The following is a 26,655-nucleotide window of genomic DNA, read 5'->3' as shown; positions in this document are numbered from 1 at the left end:
CTCTCATCTCATCTTCTTATTCTCCCATCTGACAGTGATCAATATTGTTTTCCTTTAATTAGCCAGTTTTACATTAATGATACAATATCAACCAAAGAAGAAGGGAAGGCAGAGAGTACAACGATGATACTACTTCTTCAGAAGGAAGAAGCATTACCCAGAATGCATCGAGGAAATATAATGAGAGGTGATGGAGGAAAATAAGGGAAGGGAGATTTCCTCATGGGGAGGTTTTAAGTAGAGTCTGGCAATGATCTCCCATAGGAAGTAGTGGAAGTCTGGTCACTTAAATCAATTAAAGCTAACCAGAGCATCGCACTCCACCGGACTCTATAAGGAGAAAAGCATTGTCGGACTGAACTAAAATAGATTTCTCATGCTTATTTTCTGCAGGGCTGCTGTCTGTATTTTGCCAGTAAATTCAATATGGCTAATGCTGATTAACAACTCTCTTGACGGTGATTGTATCATTGTACTATTTCCAGCCCGTTCCTCAGTATCATAAACTCATGAGAGCGTAGACAGACAAAACACATCCCCTGGCTCAGCTAGCTCAATCTGAAAGACAAGTGGCAGATAAAGGGCCGGAGAAGTTTCTTCCTTTCACCTTAGCAGTGGTCAGGCTTGTTACTGCCGCTACGCTGAATTAACATAGACCTCCATAGCACACACTGAGCGTGGAGTACCTGTGGCAGCATGGCAGAGGCAGGAGCTGTACCTGTACCCCCTTGTGCTTGATCTCTTGGATTGCTGTAGAGCAAGATGTCCCAGATGGCTTAGGTAGGCTGCAGTAGCCGTGTCCTCTGTGCACTAGGCCTGCAGAAGGTTTTTAATTCATACAAAACCAGACAGGGACAGGAGGAGGACAAAACAAAGTGATTCATCCTTAGACTTGGCAGGGTATTTGGCATGTTTCAAGTACATGAGAGTACTCTTCTGGCCTGCCTTGAAAGATAAGGGAAAGCAAACCTCCAAGAAGCTGAAATCTTTGCTCTGCTCTTCTTGTCTGTGTGGGCATTGTTAGTTTTATGTATGTTTTACCTTTTCTCTGCCTGGTTTCCTTGTGGCAAGTCAATTCCATTTAAACAATAGAAATGGGTAGAAACTGGAGTAAAGCAAATGATCAGAGGGCAGGGAAGCACTGACTTGGCATGTGCGCTTGGACAAGGTGTCCAGTGGAGGTTCCCACAACTTAACCTGCCTAGTTAAACATTCATTTATATGGAAAATAAGGTCTAAAAGCAAACAGATCTTGGACATATGGCATCTTGTTTACAGTAGGGGAAAAAATAAACTGAGACTTTTGCTGGCATGTGTTTTACCCATCCAGGTCTCTCTCACGTGTAAATGGAGACTGCTATATCAGAGAAATGATCTGTTTCCTTCTGCAAACACAGATCAACTTGGTTTCACTAGCTATTTTTGCTGGGATGCATCAGTCAGGTCAAATCATTTCAAAAGACTGTTCTTACCTCTTCCTACAGAAATGCGCGTGTGATGGTAATACACGCAGCTTCAAAGCTTTTACTTTCCCGGTGTGTGCTGCTTATAGCCATGCTCCAGTGCCTTGATTCCAGCCTTCCTGCCAGAATGCATCAGATGCTGGCGGTCCCAAAACTGGTGGGGCTGAGGCAGGGGACCGGCCATGGCAGCCAAATCAATATTTAGACATCTTCAAGCAACAGAGTTTGTGCTGGCTTTCACAGTTGGCAGCAAGCTTTGCATGCATTTGTTACCAAAGTTATTGTTTCTGCAGTTTCAAGCATTCACACTTGAGAGATTCCTCCCTGAGGGCAATGACAAGCTCCGGGTGCTTGATAAGAAACTTTCCTGCTCTGGATCTGAAAATTGTGAGATTGTGGAAAATTGTGTCACTGGGTAAGATCTTGTAATGAAGTCAAGGCGCATGTTTGACCAGCGTTTTCATCACCCTTCCCTTGAGGCATCTACCTACCGGGCATCATGGGGAGCCCATAGCGCAGTCTCAGGCTCTGCTTCCGATGCATCCATCACTGAACAGCTGCAACAGCTGTCTTGCTGCTGTCTGTTATCACAGTAGTTTATTGGGAGTGAAAACCTGAGTCAGCGTGGGAGACAGCCTTGCTGTGGGCTGGTATGAGTCAGCCTGGGGCTCTGCAGTGTGTGGTAGGCAGGCAGGTGAAACCCTGGCCCCGCATGGAAAATTATTTTAATTTGCTTTCCAGCCGTTCCACCTAGTGGCCAAGTGACACAACTGCCAGGAGAGCTGGGTTTGTGCTCTGCAGTCCCTCCTCATCAAAAATGGACCCCAAAACCCCAGGTGGTATTTATGGTTTCTCCTACAGACCTACGCTGCTGCGGAGCTGACAAGATGTGTAGGAATATGTAAGCCCCCACACTGAAGATCTTATCAAAGAGGAACATCAGCCTGCGAGTAGCTCATTAAGTTCCCGAGCAATTTTGTTAATCATGCTGCATAGATAAAATGCAGATAGGCCTTTAGTGAGCTGATAATCTAACAAATAGGCACAAAATGTAACACTGATAAAGCAGAGATGGGTTTAATAGCCAGCTGTAAATCTAGGCAATTCTGTACCAGAGACGCATTGTAAAACAGGAATGTGCAAGTATGTAAGTATGTGCATGAAAATGCACTGTTTCTTAAAATAGCAGATACAGCAGTAATATTATGTATGGAAAAGCTATTGAGAGCAATTTTGGAGGTGTTTTAAAATATTTTTCTCTCCATCAAAGTCTGCACGACTTGTGGTATCTCATAATCCAGCATTACATGTGCAGATCTATGAATAACAAAAGCTTGTTTTTGGAAGTCAGGATTTTCTATAAAAATCTGTGAGCTCTAACGCTGGTCCTGAGGCAGTATAGGGAATTTATAGGCTTTTCATTGGGATGAACCAAATTATTCACTCAAGATTTATGCTAATCACGAACAAGACCCATCACAAATTCATGGCCTGATGTCTCACCAACCTCTCGAGCAACTTCTTGCTCAGTGGCGTTAATCCAACTGGAAGGACAGGGAAAAGCAGCTCACCTTCAGGGTATCCCATACCCACTAAATAGCATATGCTTCTGAGGAGCTGGGAACTGTGAGTCTGAACCCACACAGCCTGGGGAAGGGACCTGATTTCTACTTTCTAGGCCCCTCTTCTCATCTTTAGGCCATTTTACAAAAAGGGGACAGTAGTACCTCCTCTTCTTGTTTTTTTTTAAAGAAGAAACTGAGCTGGGAACATCTACCAGAGATATCTGTGGCCAGAAGCAGACTGCAGGCTCTGCACAGACATGTAGGTGTTTGGATGCTCTGAATGCCATCTAGATGCCTCTCACTGGTATGCAAAACATAGGGAACTCAGATTTGTGAATACCACTTGCAAGCAAGGCAAAAAGGTGTCTTGGTGAATCAAGACTCAATGGACTTGCCGAGGTTGTGTAGAACGTGTTTGATGCAGCAGGAAATTGAGTTGTGGTCTCCTAGGTCTCAACTTAGTGGCCAAAGCACTCAATCGGGAAAGCTTTATCCTTGATGGTGAGCCCTGGTTTTGAAGCAGGTTCTTGCTGCTTCATGAAGAATAGAGTTTTTCTAGTACATTTGTTTCCTGCACATTGTGGGGGAAAAAAATGCAACAGAAGTTAGTGCCAGTGCATTTTTGGTCAAAAATTAGACAGTATCTATAGTTTACCATGTGCCTTAGCAAGTTATTTGATAGGTATATGTGAAGATGTCACTGTAAAATTCTGGGGAGAGGAAGTGTCTGTTTTTCAGTATATGACATGAGAATGTAAAATATTGCATAGATGGTATGAAAAGAAAAAAGGACAAGTAGTGGTGCATAACTCAGACCTGGAGATCACTCTCCTGGAAAGTTGTTACTCTTTCTACAAAGAAAATGGTGGGAAATTATGAACTGAGACGGGACTTAGAGTGATTTATATCACTTGTACTATGAATATGGATTTCTTTCCTGTTAGCTGTACCTCAGACTCAATGAAATCAGGAATGGTATAAGGGGAATGAACTCCACGAGATGGAGAAAAGAGCTATGCAGTCATTACTTGCTCAGTGTTTATTCAGCAGTGACTTGCAAAAATCTGAGAAGAAAAAGAGGAACCAGTTTGCCCTTGAAAGAGGCAGAAAGATATTTTCTGTGAATTCTTCTATAATACTAAATGTTTCCTTCCCAAGACACTTTTAGTATTTAAAGGGTATCTTACACTTGAAACTACTGTTCACTAGAGCTTCCACTGGGGCAGAAGAATCGAATTTGAATTGGTACTTACGGGGTGGTGGGCTGCATAACAGTTAAAGTAAGATCCTTCCAAGAATTAGCAGCATCCAAACCAGCTTGGTTTTGTAGTCTTTTATTGCAGCAGCAGAGGCTTAGTTCACAGGTCTTCAAGATATTTGGGAAAAATAATGCTGAGCTCAACCTGTACAATGATGTACAGGAGGAAGATAAAGGGTGCAGTGCTAGCTACTGGATGTACCGTTGTTGCTGACCTGATAGACCAATAAATGGCACTGAGCAGGATTTATTTCTGGACACTAGATCTGTTAGGTTATCTAAGTACACAATAAAGGACTTGGGATGACAGCAAGAGCTGATGGTAACACTGGCAATTTCTCTCTCTGTTTTTTGCAGGTCACTGTCAGGGGATTTGGTCCATTGTTACAGTTTGCCTACACTGCTAAGCTGTTACTCAGCAGAGAAAACATCCAGGAGGTCATCCACTGCGCCGAGTTCCTGCGCATGCACAACCTGGAGGACTCCTGCTTCAGCTTCCTTCAGACGCAGCTGCTGAACAACGAAGATGGCCTGTTCCTGTGCAAAAAAGATACCACCTGTCAGCGCATGCACGATGAGGAGAACTCGGATGGAGACGAAGAGGAGACGATGGAGACGTCAAAAATATCTTGCCCAAGAGAGAGGATGCACCAAGAGCCCTTCAATTTTGAAACCACTGTTGCTGGAGCAGACAAAGGCGAAGGAATGCTGCCTGACTCGGACATGATGAGAGATAGCAAGGACAATTTGGACAAAGATGCAGTAACACGGTACCCTAGATACAAGAAATACCAGCTTGCTTGTACCAAGAATGTCTACAACACATCACACATCAGTACCTCAGGTTTTGCAAGCACATTCAGTGAAGAAAGCTCTGGAAATGGCCTCAAATCAGGACTGGCTATGGGGCAGATAAAAAGCGAGCCTCAGAATGAAGAGAACGATGAAGAAAGCATCACACTTTGCCTGTCTGGAGATGAACCTGACATCAGGGATAAAGAAGGGGATGTTGAAATGGACAGGAAGCAGCCAAGCCCCACTTGTGTCGACAGGCCGAAAAGTGGGTCCTCTCCTTCTTGCTTGCGGTCTTTCTTCAACAGAACAAAAAGCATAGATTTGGTTGGCTTCCCCAGCACTTCCCAACAGCACTTTGGTAGGAGTCCAGCATGCCCTTTTGAAAAAGGGACAACTCAGGGTGACCACAAAACTGATTACGTCCCTTTCACAGGGAACTACGGACAGTCCCATGCCATGCAGAAGGATGCTTCCAACTTCACAGTGGGATCACCACTCAGGGGGCCCGGCTTTGAAACTCTCTGTAAGCAAGAAGGGGAACTGGACAGGAGGAGTGTTATATTCTCTTCAAACGCTTGTGACCAAGTAAACACTTCGGTGCATTCATATTCCGGCGTGAGCAGCTTGGACAAAGACCTCACTGAGACTGTGCCAAAGGGTCTGTGGGCTGGCAGCAGCCAGTCTCTCCCCAGCTCCCAGACCTATTCGCACAGCGGACTGACAGCTGATCACTTGCCGGGAAGGATGCGGCCGAACACCAGCTGTCCGGTGCCAATTAAAGTTTGCCCTCGCTCTCCTCCTTTGGAAACCAGAACCAGGACCTCCAGCTCGTGCTCTTCCTACTCCTACGCAGAGGACGGCAGCGGTGGCTCTCCCTGCAGTCTGCGTCTTTGCGAGCTCTCCTCTTCCCCATGCTCCCAAGGCCCCCGATTCCTGGCGCCCGAGCACCAGGAGCCCGGCGTGGTGGGGGATGGATTGTACAACCCAGTCCGAGCCCAGATTAAATGTGAGCCATCCTATGGAACAAACTCCAGCGATGAGTCTGGGTCATTCTCAGAAGCAGACAGTGAATCATGTCCTGTGCAAGACAGAGGGCATGAGGTAGGGATTTACGATAAGTACATATATCGCAGTTGTTGTGACCCAATTAATTGCTCCTTGATTCTCTTGAATGACTTGGCATTTCCCCAACACTTTCTTTGTTTATAGGGGCAAAGAGTAACTTCTATTTATTCCCTCATCAGCTGAGTGCGCATGGCTGACTTCACGTAAATGGGTCTGCTTGACCTCCGAGGTGTTTGGCACTTATCAGAATTTGGGTGTGGGGCAATAGCAAATTGCTGACTGATGAGAGCTCATTCCTGTGCTTAGGAGTCTGCTAGCAGTGTCCTGCCCTCCTCCTTCCCTCGCCCGCGGCACAAAGCACCGTTCCTCATCCTTAGTTTGCTGAGGTGATTCCAGCAACCTCAAGCCTTTGCTGTCATGGGGGATCGGGCAACCAACCCCAAGAGTGACTGCTACCTACCACTAACAGCTCAAGTAGAGGAGGGAGACTGAGTGGGAAAAGAGAGGTGTGAAATGAGTGTAACAGTTGCATAGCTAGCCACCCTTGGCTGCAGGAATGGTGTTCAAGTCGTCTTCCCTCCGTGTACATGTGTCTGTGTGTCTCTTGCACATGCAAGTAATGGGCTTTGCCTCCATTAAGTGACAACTGAGATCATGTTTCCTGCCTGTGACCCCACTTTGTTTGGTGGTGAGCTCTATCAGCTGTTGCATAAGTGGTCTTGAAGAGGAGTTATCCTTTAATTTCCAGCACTCTTAGAAGAATGGCAGGGAGACGGTTGGGGACTGAATAGCGAGCTGTGAGTTCTCTGCAGCTCTCCCACAAGAGGGAGGAGGAAGAGGCCCCTCTCTAAAACTAGAGATGGGCCAGCTGGAGATGCTGCAGTGATAACTGCTAAGTGTGATCACATATACCATCTGTGTGAAGTTACTAGTTTTAGGGAAGACTTACATTATGTAGAAATGTTGTGGAGTCCAGAAACTGAAAAGAGACTCAATGTTTTATTGGAGTTTTATTAGGAAACTGCATAACCTGGAGAGCATCTGCGTGCAACTGTGTATCTGGCTCCTCTAGTAATGCTGAAGTGTTCCACTGAGAGCTTGTGCTTTAGTATGGGGGGCAGCAAGTGGAAATTTGGTGGGTTCAGCATGCTGTGAGCACCCAGGACAGAACCAGTTGTGCTCAGCTGTGGGCTAGAGATGAAAAGAGTGAACTTGATTTTATCCCTCAGTCCTTACATCAGCTAGATCCCAGTCTCTGGAAGATACCTTTCAGAGAGATGTAGGTGGTTCCTTTAGTTGGTTACTTAGCTGTAAGGAAGGGCTGAACAGCCTAGGGAGCCTCTGGTGTCCTAAACTCTGTCATGCTGTACTGATGTTTGTGAAAGGATGGTTCTTGTTTGTCCTGATGTCCTGAGCTGGGGACTATGCAGGAGGGAGTTTCCTTGGAAGGCTGATGGGGATACCATGTGTAGACCTCATTTGGGAAGCTCTGCAGCAGAACCACTCTGCTTGGCAATGCCAAGGTTACTCGGTGAAGCTCCGATTTTACAAGGGGTGGAAGGGAGGAGGGAATAGGACCAAGGTGAACGTGAGATCTCCACCCACATATGCTGCTTGCTCAGCAAAGGCTGTTGCACAGCATGAGGCAGCAAAGAGGGCAGGAGTTTAGGCTTTTGGGGTTAGATGACTAATTAGCTGTCATAATTGGCTAATTGTGTGGAGATGCTGGAGCAAAAATGAGCCCAGAAGAGTCAAATGAGAAGGATACAGGGGACTGTTGGTGGTTTCCTGAAAAAGTTTGTCTTATGTGTTCAGGAGAGCATGGATGAGAGGAGGGACATTCACAAGAGGAGCAGGCGGGTGGGCTACGGGAGACCATCTTGGTTTGCTACTGTCAGGCAGATGTGTCTGCCTCTGGGGCACAGCTGGGAAGGGTTTACTCCCCAGCTGGTTTTGCCATTGGCTTCCTCCTGGGAAGATTTTCTACACTGTGCTGAGCAAGTTTTCTCCCTGAGACTGCTGATAAAGTGCTTTTTTTTTTTCACTTTTTAAAAATTTCATTTTATCTTTTTTTCCCCCGGGGCATTTTTATTAGGACTGGTAGGCATTAAAAATATGGTGAGGAAATTAATGCTCCATGATGTTGCTCTCCACTATCCTGAGCAAGCAAAGGGTAGACAGATCACACCAGTACTTGGGTATGGATTTTGTCTGAAAAATTAATTTGTAAAAGTTGTCACCAATACAAGAAAGGACATTGCAGCCTCATTAGACAATGTTGTATTTATGCAGCGACTTGGGGCATGTATCCTGCAATCCTGTGTGGAAACCTCACAGTATCACAGTATCACAGTATGTTTGGGATTGGAAGGGACCTCAAAAGATCATCTAGTCCAATCCCCCTGCTGGAGCAATGTGCAGTGTTATATATATATATATATATATATATGTTATATGTTAAACCAGACAGCAGAAAATACCTAATGGCAGCATGAAGTTCTTGTGTAAGTCCCTCTGCCCACTTTTTGCACTTTGCCATTGAAACGGCAGGAGAGACTCACAGCAGTGTGAAATGGACTGCTTTCTGTCCTTGGGATTCCTGCATGGGAATCTTTCTCCTTTCCTGGAACTGTCAGTTTGCCCTCATTGTCCTAACAGCTTTCCAGATAGTTCCCTCACCCCCTGTCGTATTGGGTCACACAGTGTTTGCTGGGCTTCTCTTCCAAAAGCACCTGATAAGATAGCTGGGGGCGACACACAGGCACTTGCTCCTCTGGAGATCAGCCGTGCAGGGTCTTCTGCTGCACGTGGGCTTTCGTTTGGGTGGGACGGCCTGATGGGAATAAGCCTGATGGACTCTGACCATCAGTTATCTCATGAGGCTGCTCAGTTCCTCTGGAGTTTGGACCTTGCTGGTGTTGATTTGAGTCCCAGAGTGCTATTGGTGCCAAAATTAAGGTCACAAAACATCATTTGCCCGCGTATCGATTGTGCGAGAAGTAGGTGAAAGGTTTCATCCCTCTGCTTTTTTAGGGCATTCTACTTTCCTGCAGATGGATGCCATTCAAGAAGACGTGCCCAAGTCGTTCAGTGCCAGAAGTGGGGTGCTAGGGCTTGACGTGAGTGCCATGTGGGTGAAGGTGACCCCACTTTGCAGCCAGCCTCTCTGTCCCATACAGGGGTGCAGGCTGCAGTTGGCAGTGCCAGAGGACGTGGCGGTCCCCGTAACACCACTGATAAATCCTCTCAGGGTTTCTTTGCCTTTCGTTTTCCTTCCTGTTAGGGGAGCCACCCAGAATCTTCTGAGATTTCCATTTCTGAAGGCTTCATGCTAGAAGCAGCAAGTGCAATTGGGGGTGTCCCCATGTTACAGAGTTGCAGGAACGGGGCCATTACTTGGTCTGCTGGGACTTAACAGAAATATTTAACAGTTTGTGTTGCTCTTTTCACCTAGCTGCCTCAGGCCTCCACAGGTTGTTAAAAATCAATTATTTGGATATAATACTAGAGACTTACGCTTGGTGCTTGCAGGCAGGTTCTGACAATCCTGCTTAAAATAGCAGCAACAAAACAATAAGCCCTGAAATAATGAATTGTTAAGAAGGAAGTAGTCTGTCAATCTGTTAACCTACTTAGGAACAGAAGCTTCAGCACTACTTGCTTTTCTTGATATTCAGTTTCTTCAGCAAGTATCTATGCATTTGTGGGGTTTTTTTCTGCTAGGAAACTCGTAAAAAATATTGTACTACTAAACCAGTTAAAACGAAATCTCGGTTCAGTCTAATTTGATGGGTGAGTTTTCTTAGGAAAAGAATAAACAAGGGTAGGAGGAGGTAAAAGGTGGAGTTTTCCAAGAATTATTACTATCTAGAGAATTTCATTCAATATCTCTTTCATTTATATTTTAAAATAAGTTCCTGCCTGGGTTAGTGACTCACTTTTCAAAGGAAGTTTTCATAAAGGCAGATGGACCACTGAGGATATTGTAAGCAAATAACCTTCAGAGAGAGTCCAAAACCCTCTATGTTAAGTGACCGGCCGCCACCCATTCTGTGTTTGACTTCTGATGCTTAGCAAAGTCAGAGCCCCAGTAAAAAGGGTAAACCAAACTTGCCATACCAGAAGTCTACTGGAGCTGTACTGAGTTATCTAAGATGAGTCTTCATCACTGCTTTGTGTTGCTACTCAATGAAGAGTATGACATAGAAAGGACAACCAGGAGCTTGCTTTAGAATGTAGTTCCTCCCCAGAATTCAGTGACAGGTCACCCCAGATTTCCTGATATTACTGGGTTTATAAACTTGAACGTGAGGAAGTTACTCTCCATGTTTTAGCTATTGTGATATTAAGGCAGGCTTAGGAAGTTTGTTGTCTTTACTAGCACTTGGCAGCTGAAGGAAGATGATGTTGAAATTTAGATATAAAGAAAGTGAAAAAGCTAATGTTACTCATGAAATAAGGAATACGGGGCCTTGTACCTTTCCTTTATTCCAAAGAAAAAGAGAAAGGGGAGAGCAGCAGCAGCAGCAGTAACTAGTACTGTATGTGAGCAGCACAGCAGTAACTGGTATATGATCCAAGCTGGCACTAACTAGTGAAGCTTGAAGGGATTAATTGGTTATATATGGGCCTTTTATGTGCTGAGTCAATGGCTATCCCTGTCTGTCTAGACCACTGCTGTGACTTAGACACTCAAAGCAGTGACATTTACACTGGCATCCTAATGCTAATACGGGCAAAAAAAAAATGCCACAAAATCATAAACGGGTTTTCTTTTTCACCAGACTGGCTTGGCTGTCCTCTCAGGAGGGCATCAGCCAGAGCCAGGGGCAATAGAGCCTGCAGCAGTGACAGAAAAGTACCAGTTTGTTTGTTGTGTTGGTGTAAAAATGCAGGGAAAGAGTAATTGTGCTGATAGGGAAGATTTAATTGCTCTGCAAGGTTAGCGCTGGCTGAAGTAACTCCTGGAAGGAGCAGGGATCTCACTTACATTTCTAATTTGAAATAGGCCAAACTAAAGAGTACACAGTCATTTCCTGTATAAAATTCATAGTTGCTAAAAAGTTTACGAGAAAACATACTTGGTGGATTTTCCTTACACATCCTAGAAAAAAATGACTGTCCTTTTTCAGCCACCTCAGGTAAGGTTTCTTCAGTTCTAGGACAGGGAACTGCTGGAGAGAGTCCAGTGCAGCCATGAAGGTGATTGAGGGAGTGGAGCATCTCCCTTATGAGGAAAGGCTGAGGGAGCTGGGTCTCTTTAGCTTGGAAAACAGGAGACTGAGAGGTGACCTCATTAATGTTTATAAATATGTAAAGGGTGAGTGTCATGAGGATGCAGCCAGGCTCTTCTCGGTGACAACCAATGGTAAGACAAGAGGCAATGGGTATAAACTGGAACACAGGAGGTTCCATTTAAATTTGAGAATAAACTTCTTCTCAGTGAGGGTGCCAGAGCACTGGAACAGGCTGCCCAGGGGGTTTGTGGAGTCTCCTTCTCTGGAAACATTCAAAACCCGCCTGGACACATTCCTGTGTAACCTTGTCTAGGTGTTCCTGCTCTGGCAGAGGGATTGTACTAGATGATCTTTTCAGGTCCCTTCCAATCCCTAGCATTCTGCGATTCTGTGATTCTTTCACCTGCCTTAGATACTGTAAGATGCAGCATCTTCTCTAAGTCCTATATTGCTCCCTCTGCAGCCAGGAGGAGGGAGAAGCTGTGTGGGACACATTGCCATCCTGAGGCCTCCCTGTCCCCCACACCAGTTGCAGGGACCTGGGCATGACCCAGTCCCAACCCCGCACTTCAGATGCCTCTGAGTGGGTCAGATGAATCCCACCCATGGCACAGTCATCAGCGTTTGCAGGCTGACTTACTGCTCTGTTGTGATAATACCAGGGGAGAGTCCTGCCCTGCGCCGATGTGAAACACCATTAGCTTCTCTCTGCAGCAATACCCTGCTGTATTTATTCACTGTGTCCAGGCCAAAGGCTTGGTGAGGGTTTTTTTTTTCAGTTGACAGCTAATTGCAGAGAGGGAGACAAGCAATAAAAATGCTGTGAATGGTGAAGGAAATGAGTCTGACTCACTTCCACTCTCCCTTTCACGTTTTTAATCCTGCGCAGTGCTGCCTGTGACAGGAGTGGGATTATGTTGGGTTTACTGATAGCAGTCTCTGGCCTGCAGTGTAGATAGTTTTATTTTCAATCTTTTTTTTTTTTTTTTTCTTTTTTATGACTCTGTTTCTATTTATTTTCCCATTTCCCTTCAGCAACTTCTACCTGACAGATTTAAGTTGCTTCTCTTTCATTCCCGTTCCAGCTGTAAGCACATCTCCTCCTTGCAAGTAAATATGTTTTGAAAGGGAGAGGGAAGGATAAATAAAGTTAACATCGCTTTCCACTGTGGATTTAAGAAAATAAGGGAAAACTGGCAACATGAAAGGGCTGTTTTTGCTGTGAAACTGTGGTGTCTTTCAGAGGAAAGCATGAGTTGTTTTCATTTTCAGGCCGTGTTAAAGCTCGAGAAAAAAAGGAGGTGACACTGAGTTTATGTTGACCGTATGAAGGCTGGGGAGAGGAAATCAAAGAGGTTTCATGTCATTAGGCATCAGTCTGTAAACAAGGTTGTCCACATCACCATGCCTAAGGTCAGCCTTCGCATGTACAAGCAGGAGTTTGAGGGAATTGGGGCAGCGTTTGGTGTTTCTCGCTGGTTCAAATTGACCTGTCAAGTAGCGTGTTACAAAGCGGTGTCTGGACACATGGGGCAGAGGGCAATGTTCAGGGCATGAAACCATCTGAAAGGATGCAGTAGGTGTTTGCACTGAATTTCACATTGCCCAGCTTGGAGGTGTGCAGAGAAATGATAGAAAAGGACAAGGAAACACAAGCTTATGAGCAAGGCAGGTCCAGGACTGTCAGTGCCAGAGGCCACCAGTGTGTGTTTGTGTACATGTGTCCTCAGCAAACTGTTCTGCATAAGCAAACCCAGCTCTCCTATGAAAAAAACTTGTGTGCTGTTATTTGTCTCTAAATAATTAAAGTGCACTGTTTGAAGACGATAACCATGTTTTAAATATCAAAGGAACCTTTTCAACCCAAATCTTTTTGCTTGGGTGGAGCAACTTAAGTTAGTCTTCTTTGGTAGCCTGCATGCAGAATAGTCTCCTTGCTCGAGAGGTTGGATTGTACTAAATAGGGACAGAAATGTAAATATTTACTGCCATCTTTTGGGCAATGTGGGTATGACTCAGAAAAAGAAAGGGGGTCAATCGAATTACTCAGTTGTCTTCTTCAGCTTTGTCAACTGACTCTTATTCTACCACCAAACACAGCAGTCTGCCAGGGAACATGATTTTTTTTTTATAGTCATGTTATTGGTCTCAAGTTACAAGTGAAGCAGGGTTTGTAGGGAAAGGTGCTCGCTTTGATTGGAACAAGTTGATAGGTTTGGGGAAAAAAGCTAACACGTCTTTGAGCACGTCCTCCATTCTCCAGGTTTTGGGACAATGCGTGGTTGTTGCTCCAAGTTGTTGGTACCTTTGTGTTTTGCTTTGCTTTAGTGCATAATTGCAACAAGTTGGAGAGATGGTTGGAATTCCTGAAGTCAGAACCTGGAGATACTGTCACATGGTTTGTGGTCAAAATGGGATGGCAGTTCATGACCTGAAGGAAAAATGTTTTACCGCAAGTAACTGAGGGTTTAGATTGTTTGTTTGTTTGTTTGGTTGGTTGGTTTTTAAGAAATGCAACTCGGGTGCTCTTCAATCTACAAAAATATTATTGGTTTAATTCAAAATGCATTTATTTTAGCAGGGTAGGGTATGTTACATCACACTCTTGACCCTTTCTTCCTATGTGATGTACTGCTCAGCTGAAATGCTGATTAGACATCCTTTCCTAATTGCAGTATGGTATTTTTCATCCACCTGAGGTGTCAGGTTGCATTTTTAAACTCGCACCTAATCAAACTTTCAGTCCTGGAGGCCATGCAGAGGCAGGCTTCCTGCTGTGGTAATAGCCCATTCCTTGAAACTAGTTTGAAATTAATAGCAGCAAGGTACTTCACTGTTTCCAGAAGGCCGTGTCTCTTAGTGGACAGACCCTTATTTTAATGCAAGGACATCTGTTATTAGGCTTTTTTAGAAATTTGGATTCACCTATATTGCTGATTTTGGTACAATTATAATCTGATCCTTACCAGCTGGACCTACAGAACCTGCCACAAGGGAGTGTTAAGAACTTGCTCAGTGTCAGACTTGGTGTGTTGTTTATTTAGGGGGCGGCAGCGTAGGTAATCATCCTTCCGCTCACAGTTGTTCGGCTTGCATTCAGCAAGCAAAATATGACTCTCTGCTCTTGTCTTGTATTTGTTTGTTTTAGGTGAAACTTCCTTTTCCTGTTGATCAAATCACAGATCTTCCAAGGAATGATTTCCAGATGATGATAAAGATGCACAAGCTAACCTCAGAGCAGCTCGAGTTCATCCACGATGTCCGCCGGCGCAGCAAGAACCGGATTGCAGCTCAGCGCTGCCGCAAGAGGAAACTGGATTGTATTCAGAACCTAGAATGTGAAATCCGCAAGCTGGTGAGTTGTGTGCTCTTGCCACGGCCCCACTCGCCCTCGCATGGCAGCTTGCAGGGCACTGACAGCAATTCCTGTTTTAATCTAAGGGAGTGAGGTAACCAGAGCAAGGCTAAATGATGCGCAGGAAATTCCTCTCTCTTTCAGTCATGGTGTGGACACCTCAGGTGTGGTTTGGGTTCCTAAACACAGATGTCTGCAAGATAGACGCCTGCGCTGGAGCTATTTGTCCTGGTTTCCTTTATAGTCAGTGAAGAGAAATAGATACCTGTGGAGTCTTATGTGTCTCATCCCACAGCAGAGGAGGTGAAATACAGCCCAGAAGTGGCTGTTCCTCTCTGTTGCTAAACAAGATCACCTGGAGAGCCATGTCAGATGTAGACATCTTAGCTACAGGCACCATAACTGAAAACTCTCCCCTCCATTCTGACAGTGCCCCTCTGGTCTGAGGGCCCTGCTCCTCTTCCCCTGCCATCTCTTGCCCATTGAGAGAGCAAGCTGGTACACAGCAAAAAAAGGACTTGAGACAAGGGTCATGGAGAAAGACATGTCTACAGGGTGTCACTCAGCTGGAGGAATGCAGCACTGGAAATTCAAAGTGGGTTGGCACTTCCTTATCTGCTTAAAAGTCCTAAACGCTTTCTGAGATGTCAAAAATAATGTCATACTCCCAGTTCAGCTGTTACGAGGAGTGTGGGTGTGCAGCATGCAGGACCAGACAGTTTAATTGCGTTACACAGCATAGATTTAAGAGTCCAACATTAAACCCAGCTTTTGAATATCCAAGGGTTTGAGTGATATATTCACACAGATAAAACAAAAAGAGCTGAAGCTGATTTCCTTACTCAAATCTCTGTGTACTCGGTTTCCATTGAAATTAAAGATTATTTGGAGTCTCTTTGGTTTCAGTGTCTATGTGCACATTTGAAACATGCTGAGTTGTAGGTTGAACTTGGTGGGTCTGAGGAGCAGGGTACTTCTTGTTCTTGTCATAACAGGTTACATGTTTAAAGTGGCCTTTAGTACAGTCTTCATTGTGCTTCATTCTCTGCACAAGCTGTAGCAAACGTAGTGTGAAAGAAGCAGGGATCTGTTGGAAGAAGCTGAGTTGCCGTCACCTCACAAGTGGCAGAAAACTGAGTGACTTTGTGTTACTCACTCCCTGCCTGTGCCTGTCTGCTTCCCGTCTGTAGCATGGAGGTGACGCTGACCCCACAAGCTGGTTGGGAGGCTTAAATCATCAAGGCTTGTGAAGCCTTCAGATGCCGTGCTGCTGAAGCCCCAGGGGGAAAAAAAAAAAAAAAAGAAACAAAAATCAAAACATTGTTCAGAGTAGTGCTCCACTGATGCAAAACAAACCAGACATTGAAGATGATAAACAAAATCGTGAGCAACTGCTTCCTGCACTGAGTGTAATCCACAGTGCGTGCGGGGTGAGTCAGGGGTGCTGCAGGTTGAAAGAGCAGCTCCTGCTGCAGGTGGTCAGGAAAAGCGATTCCAGGCTTGGCTGCACATGCCGGGCCCTCCACACCAAGCTGATGCTGGGGAGGAGTACATGTCTCTTGTTCTCCAGAGCAGAGCACCACGGGCAGCACTCGAAGGGCTGGACTAGCAGCAAGGAGGAGTTCAGCTTTATACCTATAGCCTTCACTTGAAAATTAATTTGGGCTGTATGCAATCCTGTCACATTACTGTTATTGTCTAACATAATCAACAGTTGTAGGCAAAATAAATTTTTTAAGTCCCCTTCTCTCGTCAGCATACACACACATCTCAGAGAAATGAATGAAAGGCAAATGAGTGCCCTTTGCGGTCCTGGTCCCTGATGAATTTCATTAAGCAAAAACCCTTTGAGGTGTGGGATTCTTCGAAAGAAATGTTGAAGTTTCTCTTTAGCAAGCTGGAGTATGTAGTGATATGGTGTGGCATTCTGAAAAAGGGCATTTGTAAAAAAGACAGTCACGATATGCAAGAGCATAAAGCTGCAAAATTAAATTTATGCAACCTTAACTTTGCCTCTCAAACACTCCTGCCCTCCCCCCATAGGCATGCTGTCCAAGCAGGTAGTCTGCTTCAAGGTCTTACTTTTACTTTTAGAAGAACCAGCTGTGAAACTCCAGTTGACCTCACACAATACATGGTCGCTGGGAATTCCTTTGTCATCTTCTGTCCACTTTGTGGCCAGTAATTTCCAGTCTCCTGAATTATGTAGTGGTTCTAGGGTTTAAGGGTTTTTCACTCGGTTGGGTCTTTTTAAGAAAGATCCCTTTAGTCCCCTGCACTTAATTCATGTAAGTCACCCATCTTCTTAACCCAGATGGTTTCACGCAGACACTGAGTGAAATGGTCATATCCTCTGAGTTTGATAGGTAATTTTTTATACCGGCTTCCCCTTTACTCATCCATCTACCCACTCACATTCCGTTTTTTCCCTGCAAACTCACAGCATATTCTCTTCCATAATTCATTATCTCAAGATGTACTTGAGCATCTGTTTATTTTTTTATTATTTTTATGCTTTCTTGATAGATTTATCAATATTTTAGCAGTTGGTTCTTTTCATGCGCACTGCTTTCTTTCTCACTTGCCCAGCTGTATGCTTCCAGTGCAGGATTCAGACCCTGGGTAATACTATCAGCTGTCAACAACCACCCATGGTTGGGTTATCCGAGTTGTGGAGTTTTCATGCCACGGATGCCAAAGGAGCTTGGGTTTAGCAGTGTTACTGGGTGAGGTACGTGGCTGCACCGCTTTCAGGCCCAGCTCAGCTCCAGAAATAGCTCTGGTACTCTACAAAATCTCATCTATACCCTCGAGCTGTATGCCGATCTTCCTGGGGTGGAAAGTGATGCAGTAGAACCACCCCAGTTGGTCTACACTGAACCAATGGTGGTTTTTAGAGGTGTGACTCCAGGCTGGGTCTCCCTCTGTGCCTGATCCCTCTGATCTGCCTCCTGAGCACAGGGAGGGCAGCGCTCACCCCATGGGGGCTGGACCACCACATCAGACTTAAGCTAGAATCACAGAATCACGCAATAGTTGGGGTTGGAAGGGACCTCTGGAGATCATCTAGTCCAACACACCTGCTAAAGCAGGTTCAGCCAGAGTAGATTGCACAGGAATGTGTCCAGGTGGGTTTTGAATGTCTCCAGAGAAGGAGACTCCACAACCTCTCTGGGCAGCCTGTTCCAGTGCTCTGGCACCCTCAAAGTAAAGAAGTTTCTCCTCATGTTTAGGTGGAACCTCCTGTGCTTCAGTCTGTGCCCATTGCCCCTCATCCTATCACTGGGCACCACTCAGAACAATCTGATTCCATCCTCTTGACACCCACCCTTGAGATATATATAAGGACCGATACGATGCCACCACAGAACATCACACAGCAGCCTGCACTAGCTGGGGCTATGGGCCTCACTGGTGCTTTGTCGGATGCAGAACAGCCTGAACAACTTTTCCAAGTTTTTGAATCCTGCATGAAAAAACAAGTCTCACCAGACTCTCTTGCTCTCCCTCCTCACCGATGCTGTCCTGCCCCTAACCCGGCTCCCTCCTAGAGCAGCCTGCTGACACAGTGACACTCTGAAAACACTTGAGCTAGATGTTGGTAGAGGAGGACATTTGGGAACACAGGAGGCAGAGCCTGAGCAGAACAAGGGGGAATCGACACTGAACTTGTACTGAGTGTTAAGGCACCTACTGACCTTCAGGGTTTTCATATACATCTTCATAAAAATATCTTGATAAGGTGAAACCCAAACCAATAAACACCAGGACAGAAGAACATGAGCCACAGTCCAGGCCACAGAGCACGCATTTAACCCAGATCCTTTCCTGTGATTAACGCACCTCGCAGGGATAACAGAGGTTCAGCTGGCACGTGGGCCCAAGGGGTGCACCCAGCCTGGGCGACCGACCTGGCAGGTCGAGGGTGAACCGAATTTCTGCAGCATATCCTTGCTTCAGGAACTGAACCCTGGTTTCTTGTTTAGATGGATAATGGCTTTTCCCCATCAAAATGTTTCTTGCAGAGATTTTTGTATCGTCCATCAAGCATTTTTAGATTATTAAAGGAATTAACAGTCTCTTGAGGTTAACTTGTGACTCTGTCCTTCCAAATCAACTGTTTTTCTCTAGGTGTTTCCCAAACTGCAGTCCACACAAACCTTATGGTGGGTCAAATGCTTGACATATTTGTGACTGTTCCTCTGCCCATATAAAAAGAGCTGTGGCGTGTTGGTGTTCTTCTTGGGAACCACTGTATTTGTGACCAGAGTGTGCAGCCAGCAGATATATCCGACCCTTCCTCAACCTAAGATGCCTTCTTTCTTTTCCAGGTGTGTGAGAAAGAGAAATTGCTCTCAGAAAGGAACCAGCTGAAAGCAAGCATGGGAGAATTGTTAGACAACTTCTCGTGTCTTTCTCAAGAAGTGTGTAGAGACATGCAGAGCCCGGAACAGATTCAAGCTCTCCACCGATACTGCCCCGTTCTCAGACCCATGGATCTACAGCCAGCCACCACCATCAGCCCCTCCCCAGCTGGCGTGGAACAGAGCCTGGTGACCTCCCAGTGCGTCGGGGAGAGCATGCAGTGCTGCTCGGAGCAAGGCTCAGTGCAACTGGCAGCGCCCTGGCTGCCCAACAACGTCTCAGAGAATTGTTCGGCCACCGGGGGATTGGATGGAGCTGACACAGGTACTTACTCCGAGAGAGAGCTTCCGCCAGAGCAGAGCAGCCAAACGGTCACGGTAGACTTCTGTCAGGAAATGACTGATAAATGTACAACAGATGAACAACCTAGGAAAGATTACACCTAGTGACTTGTAACCTTACCGTTACACCTGGTCAGGTGTTCTTCAGTCAGCCAGTGGCAGTGTTCATTTGTTGTCTAGAAGAACGTATTTGGTGCACACTACAGTGGTCTTAGCAGCAATACTGTTTTTAAGTATTCCCTCCTCTCTACAAGCAGGAGTTCTCTTCACAATGGTGCTATCCCTTGCTCAGGCAGGGAACGAAGCAGTGGCAACACTGTCTGTTTTTGTATGTTGATTTCAATCTTAACAGGGATGGACATAACACCTCTGAGGACCCAACCGCAGCTTTTTTTCTCAGTGGCCCATGTCACAAAACCCTAACTCAGGAATTTCCTCTGAATGTTCAATTTTTCATTGAAGACAGCTTCTTTACACATCAAAGTTTTATAGCTAAACTGTACATATTATATATAATATATATAAAATATATATATCCATATGCAAAACTCCCTGCATGCCTCAATTTTTCTCATCCTACAAACTGGAAGCTTTCATTTCTATTGTATAAACAAGTTCCAACATTCCTTTTTGTCTTCAATGCTAGAACTAGTTTGGTAACTTGTTACACGATAATTTTTTTTTCTCGGTTCACAGTTCAGCAATATCATTCAATTTGTACTTATTTATAAAATTTTAATGTTGGAAACTTATTTGAGATTTTATTATAGACAATTTTTTTGGCACAGTCATTTTGTGCCACTTGAGCAACATGGAGTTATTTTATTTTCTTGCAGATACTGTACAGTAATGGTCAACTTTGCCACTTGCACTGAGTTTCTGGTCAAACCTCTTTTCATAAATGAAGTCATGACTTCAGTATAACTTGAGTATATGGTTTTCTTTGCTTTATGGCTTAAAGAAAATAGAAAGGTTTTAGCTAATAGACAAACACTCAGGAGCTCATTATGTAGTAAATACGGTCTTGCCAAATACTGAATTCACTATACAATTTGTAAAGAGAATCTGCTTGAATTATTTTTATATTCAGACTTTTTTCTGTTTCACGAACCAAGTTTAAGTGCTGTTAATGATGCTTTTGGATTCTTATAGGGGAAAGTATATTTCACTGTTTAGAGAAAAAGTATTTGACAACTGGATCAGTTCATCATACGTTCCACGAAGTAAAGCAAACGGAGATCACATCGATACACTTGTGGGGGGGGACTTTTTCTCCAGCCCCGCTCTGCATCCTTTACTCATGGAAGCAACTGCTGCTCCGGCTGGTCCCCAGAGCCTCACCTCAGCTGTCCTCAGACATTACCTGTTTTCTCCAGACCCGGGCTGCAGAGATGGGTCTGGTGAAGACAGTGATCCTGCCTTGATCCTGCCTGGGTAGGCAGAGTTGCAGGATCAGACCCCTAGTTGTTGACTTTGGTTTCCTTATAGAAGTCGAGTTAGCACTGTATCCTCTCATCACAAAACCTACATCTGCCAGCACCGGATTCGGTGTCTTACCCATCCAGTTCTTGTGTTCCAGGATCCTCTGGTCCTACAGCATTGCCCTCAGCACAAACCACAGCTGAAAGAGCGCTGTCTCAAAGGAAACTACTCAGTGAATTGGCTTAGTTGTGACTGTATTGGATTTGTATCTTAGGCAATGTTGACTCATGTTATGACTGGGTGAGACAGCAGCTTTCCAAGCATAACATCTGTATGTACAGTGTAGACAGAATAACGTCCTCGTAATGCTTTTTTAATAATAATTATTATTATTCTAAGTGTACTGAGTTTTTATTTTGTGGTTCTTTGCCCTACGTGTGCCAGGTTGCGTGGCTTTATCCTGGACGACAATTGTCACGTGCTTTACTGGCTGAGATTTTTCTTGCTGAAAAAAAACAACCAGCTGTTCACACCTATTAAATAAAAATTTAAATAAACAGGTTGTGGGAAGCAGCTTCTCAGAAGCACTAAGTGATAATGTGGTCTTCTGTGCTAACGTTTACACTAGAGGTGTGCGCTGGTGCTTTTTTGAGGCACATCAGCATCTTGACCCTGGAGGAGGAATCAGCTCCCTCTCTCCACTTCTTCCATCTTCAGACTCTGCTCATGGACTGTCGCCCACTCGCCACAAAGTCTTGCTTTTACCCTCTTCACCCAAACTATTGTAGCCAAGCTACCGAGGAGGAAATGCATATAGCATGTGCCATGTTTGTTGAGAATACTTTTTTTTTTTCCCCCCGCATGTACAAAGGAAAACTAGTATATAATGTAGGAGAATATTTATGTTTAAGTATTAATCATTACTGTACAAAATCCTTACTTTTAAGTGTTCAAAAGTATACAAATGCCATAAACTCCTAGTTCACACAGTTGAAAAAGGGGGAGGAGTCGTCCTTTCTTTTTAAAAGAGCTTAACCTAAAACTATCTGAGCCCCCTCCCAGCCATCTTTTGCAGGTAACTGACTGAGAAGCTCTTTGGCAGGGAGGAGGGATTTGATTTTCCTTGGAATTTGTTGACGTTGCAAAGCAGTTCTGTGCTTCGCAGAGAAGTTTTGTTTCTATGAGACCATGGTGAAAGCTAGAATTTAAAACTAAATGTGAATCACATTATAGAGTCATAGCTACTTGGTGGGGGGGCTGGGGTGGGCGGGAGGGAAGGGTCAACTGACACAGTATTTTAAAGGTGTTTTTCTGTTGCCTTTTTTATTTTTTAAGTGACCTCTTATATATATGAATAGATAGAATGTTTTATGAGTATAAAACCAAGTTTTAACTTGCTTCCTGACATGAAGATTTACTCTACTAACAACTCATGTGCAACTGGTACTCTTGACCTCATTCCGACGGTTTAAAAAACCCACCCTCACAACCCATTGCGCTGCAGCTCTGAGGTTTGACCTGGCTTCATACTGGTGCTGGGTCTCTTGATTTCCTCTACCTTGGGAACTGATATTTAAAACCACTGCTCAAATAAGTGTCTCTTCCTCGACCTTTCTCCTGTCCGTCTCTCTTCCCCCCCACCCCACCCCATGGTTTTTCTGGATGTTTGATTTCCTTCTTTCCCATTAGAAGTAGCTGGTTTTGTGTCATTGCTTCCTATATTTACATGTATCATGGTTTTTCAGTGAGGTTTTTTTGGTGGTGGTGATGGTGGTGGTTGTTTTTTGTTTCTATTTCGTTTTGAGGGTTTTTTTTGCTATTCTGAACCACATGGCTCCTAAAGTGGTTACTGGGCTAAAGTCAAAGGAAGATTTGGGGAGGATTAGCTTCAGAACTGGACAACACTTGACATACCTAATGGTTCTCTTCATGAGGTCCAAACAACTGACCATGAGAATACCATTGGAAAGACAAAACAAACAAACAAACAGAAGAACCTGACTGCAGTATTCATGAATTTTAAGAGTTTGGCCAATGGTCACCATGATCTTACTTTTGTCGAAGAGGATTCGTGCAGCATGGGTCCTGCCAGGGATCATTTGGGAACGGGGTGGTGAGACCCCATTTCCCCGCAGGATGCTGCATCACTCTCATGGGTGTGCGAGTCCTTGGAGCTTTGTCCAGTCTGTATCTAGTCCTCCTTTTCCTTTGCCATTGCTGTACTTGTATCGCCAGGAAACCTCATTTCATTTAGGCTTGTTATGCTTTGTCAGGTGAGTACTACACTATATAATGTGTTTGTTTCTCTGCGTTCTCTGGGGGTGCCTTGAACACAATTAAAGCTCATTGCAAGCTGATTCTGGAACAAAAATGTAGTGGAAATAAAAATTAAAAAAATGAAAAAGAGAAAACAAAACAGAAAACAAGCAAAACAAAAGCAAAAATGTTGAGTGTGTTATCAGGAGATCCCATTATTTATATCACGGACTTCCTAACATGTGATGACTCAGGCGTCAGAGTTTGATGCTGCAGTATAAAACTATTATTTTATATATTGTACAAGTAATTTATTAAATGTCTTTCTAAGGGTATATGCTGCTTTTAAGATGCACTATATTTTTGGATCTAATCCTCGTATTTTTTTTTTCCCAAGGAAGTAAAATGTGCTGCAAAGGCAAGCCACAGTGATTAGTATGCTAACCGCTACTTCTCTTTAAGAAGGAGAGTGGGAACTAGATACGTAACTTTGCAAAATGGAATAATTGCTGCCAGAGAAGTGATTAATACTGATAGTGCGGTCGTTAATCTGGAGTCCAACACTTTGTCAAGTCTGTATTCTAAAGAGTGCTTAACTGAAAGTTAAAATTCCTAGATATATAGTTAGACTTTTTAATATGTAACTTTATGATTGCCTAATAAATAAAACAAATCTGCATGCTGGAATCACTATAATCCTGTAATAAAATGAAATCTGATCCACTAGGAGAAAGCAGGGCGAAGCATTGCAATTCTAGAATCAACACCACATCCTCACTTGTGTCTTGAAATCCACTGCTGTGGTGGTTAAAAAAGAGAGAGGGGTGGGTTTGCAGAACAGAAGAGCTGTGCTGAATTTCACAGTGAGACAAAGTGAACATTTGCCAGGTTTACAGAAGCTCACAGTTTGCTCCACTTCATGTCCTCGACCATTGCAACAAGGAGCGCTGCTTTCACTTTTTTGTTGTTTTTCCTGATCTGAAATGCGTTTGGAGGTGCCTCCGCGTGAATGTTGTAGCCCATGGTTACAGCATTTTGAAAAAAAATCTCTATTTTAGGGCTGCCTAGAGGAGGTTTAGCTCGGTATGAGCGGCAGAGCTGATGGCCACACATAAGGAGGGGATCTGCTAAGTATGGAGTGGTTTATTTTTATCGGAAGTGAGGTGAAACTAAAACCATTAACATAAAGAACTTATGCTCTCTTTCCTGCTAGAAATTTTCTCAACAGATTTTGACTTCATTTCAGTTTTGTCTCTGCCAACACAGTCCAAGTTAATTTTATATCCATATATAATACATGTATGTATGTATACATACATCTATAATTCTAGTCAGAGTGTGTGTTTGTGTATTTTCCTGTTTATAATACCAATATGTATATTTATAATACTCCTTGGAGTATTTAATGACTCAGGCATCAGATCTGATGCTGTAGAATACAATATATGTGTATATGCATATGTCCAAATATTGTGTGTATATTTAAAAGATCTATTGTTGGTGGTCTGTAGAATAATTATTCCCTTCACTCTCAAAATTTTAATGGCATTACTTGCAATGACTAAGTGTACAGTATTTTCCTACACTCCACCAAGATAGGTATTATTTATATCGAAGTCAAATATTGATATGCATTTTAAGGTATTGTGTGGATAATATTGCCATTTTTGCAAGGAAAATTGCTTTTTGGCAGGAAGGAATGCTAAAAGAAGCCTTTTTATAAGGTCATGACGCCAACCGACGACTGCTAAAAAGCCAGTTAGGTGACTCCTGTTCTTGTACGAATTTTAGCGACTGTGGTCAGAGCCCTTTCGGTAGGTGAAAGTCACTGCATGGCCCATGCAGTGCCACTGTTGTCCCTTCTGGCTCATTAAGGGCATGCAGAAAGAAACCAGTGTCCTAAAATAGAAATGGCAGCTGGCAGTGTTTGATTTCATTGATGGCTTAGAAGCAGAGACAGTCCCAGGCTGCGAACCCAAACGACCCCTCTGCATTGGCGGGAGCCGAGCAGGGGCTGCCGTGGCTGGCCGGGCCCGTCCCTCTGGGGGACACGGGCAGAGGAGGGAGCAGCCGCCCCACGCCGGGGGCCATGGCTGGGATCCCCCCGCCAGGCCGGTGTTATCCTGAATTTGTGATGGACCCTAGAGACAAGTGTGTGGTTTCAGGCCTATTCTCACTCCTAGGTCTGCTCTGCCTGGAGCAATCCGGATCCCTCCAAGCGGCAGGAACGCTACTAAACACTTTGGTGATATTCGATGCGTGGTTGTTTACTCGTAGTTCCGAGCATCGCCTTTGATTTCAAAGGTTGGGGAATGCCCTAAGAGTTTGTTCCAGAACCAGTTGGTTGCAAGTGCACCTCTTATCTATGCCTTACAAACTTCAGAGGCCATATTCAAAACAGGGTTTTATCAGTGTATGCAAGGGGGTGCAACCCCTCTTCTCTTCCTCCCCAGGTCAAACAGTATGGACAGTTTTCACACATATCTACCTGTATAACCCTCTGTACCTCTCATAACTGGTCAATGACTGTAACAGGTTACATCAGGTGTTTTTTCTACATACTTTTTACACAAATTCTATGCGATTAATGTAACTTAATTCAATGCATCATTTTATTGTACTAGTTCTTAAGCTTGTCTTTATTTTTTTTCTAGGTGACTGTGGTTTCTTGTGATTTTTATTGTATAAATAAATGAGGTGGCTGTTGATGCTTACTCTCTGTTACTAAGAATTTTTACCTTTTTGGAAGAAAGCATTGCTATGAACTAATGAATTTAAAACGTCATTTACTCATTGTAAATACAGTATTGTGCAAAAAACAAAAATGAAAAAAAAAAAAGAACACCCGACCCTTTTCATTCATTTGAATTGCTAGTGTTAACTGAATTTTGTCTAGACACCATTTCTGTTGATGAAATAAAGACATATCATTATGTATTGTAAATTGACTCATCTTGACTCTGAAATTGATGTTGCAATTCTCAGTGAACATGGGGATTGTAGGTGAAATTTGGGAGGGTGGGCTGTATGTGGTTGATAGTGCCTGGTGAATCTCTGGACTGATGAAGAGACCTCTGCTCAGGTGGTCCTATTGCTCATTCACTAGTCGTCTTTGATCCAGGGATCCAGATACCTTTGATCTGCTGCAGGAACAGCCGAGGGTATTTCATTGCAGAGATGAAATAAGTTGTTGTGGAAGATCAAATAAGCTGTAGCTATGCCCATTCCCCTAGTGCTTGACTTAAGGCAATTCTGCTTTGTTTTGGTCTTCTGAAGTGTCAGTGTATGTTTTAGGAGGCAAGGAGAGAGCTTGGGGTTTGTTTCCCCTTTACAGAAAACCTGAGAGAAGTTGAAAGAGATTTCTGTAGAAACAAAACTATTAACTGAAAATCTCTGTGTGTAACCCAAATATGTTAGTGTTCCTTTATAAAGCAGGAATTTGTGCCGTGGACCATTAGCATCACTTAATCTGCAGAAGATCCAGGAAGGACGGAAGAAATAACAGCCTTGGATGCTATTCCCACAAGCAGGGT

General features: G+C 44.1%; 1 protein-coding gene across 11 annotated transcripts in view; it reads left to right on the top strand.

The window, feature by feature from the left end:
- Positions 1-26,070, top strand: part of BACH2 (BTB domain and CNC homolog 2) — a 193,833-nt gene extending 167,763 nt beyond the window's left edge. For all 11 annotated transcript variants that reach the window (XM_065059613.1, XM_065059614.1, XM_065059610.1 and 8 more), the window contains 3 exons: positions 4,644-6,182; positions 14,532-14,738; positions 19,070-26,070. In XM_065059613.1, coding sequence (XP_064915685.1) covers positions 4,644-6,182; positions 14,532-14,738; positions 19,070-19,549 — 2,226 coding nt within the window. In that variant the 3' untranslated portion in view covers positions 19,550-26,070. The remainder of the gene's footprint in view (positions 1-4,643; positions 6,183-14,531; positions 14,739-19,069) is intronic.
- The last annotated feature ends 585 nt before the right edge of the window (positions 26,071-26,655 follow it).

The sequence above is a fragment of the Columba livia genome, chromosome 3, assembly GCF_036013475.1.
Source record: "Columba livia isolate bColLiv1 breed racing homer chromosome 3, bColLiv1.pat.W.v2, whole genome shotgun sequence".
Classification (NCBI taxonomy): Eukaryota; Metazoa; Chordata; class Aves; order Columbiformes; family Columbidae; genus Columba; species Columba livia.
Note: the sequence above shows the minus strand (reverse complement) of the source record. Positions and strands in the feature narration are given on the sequence as shown.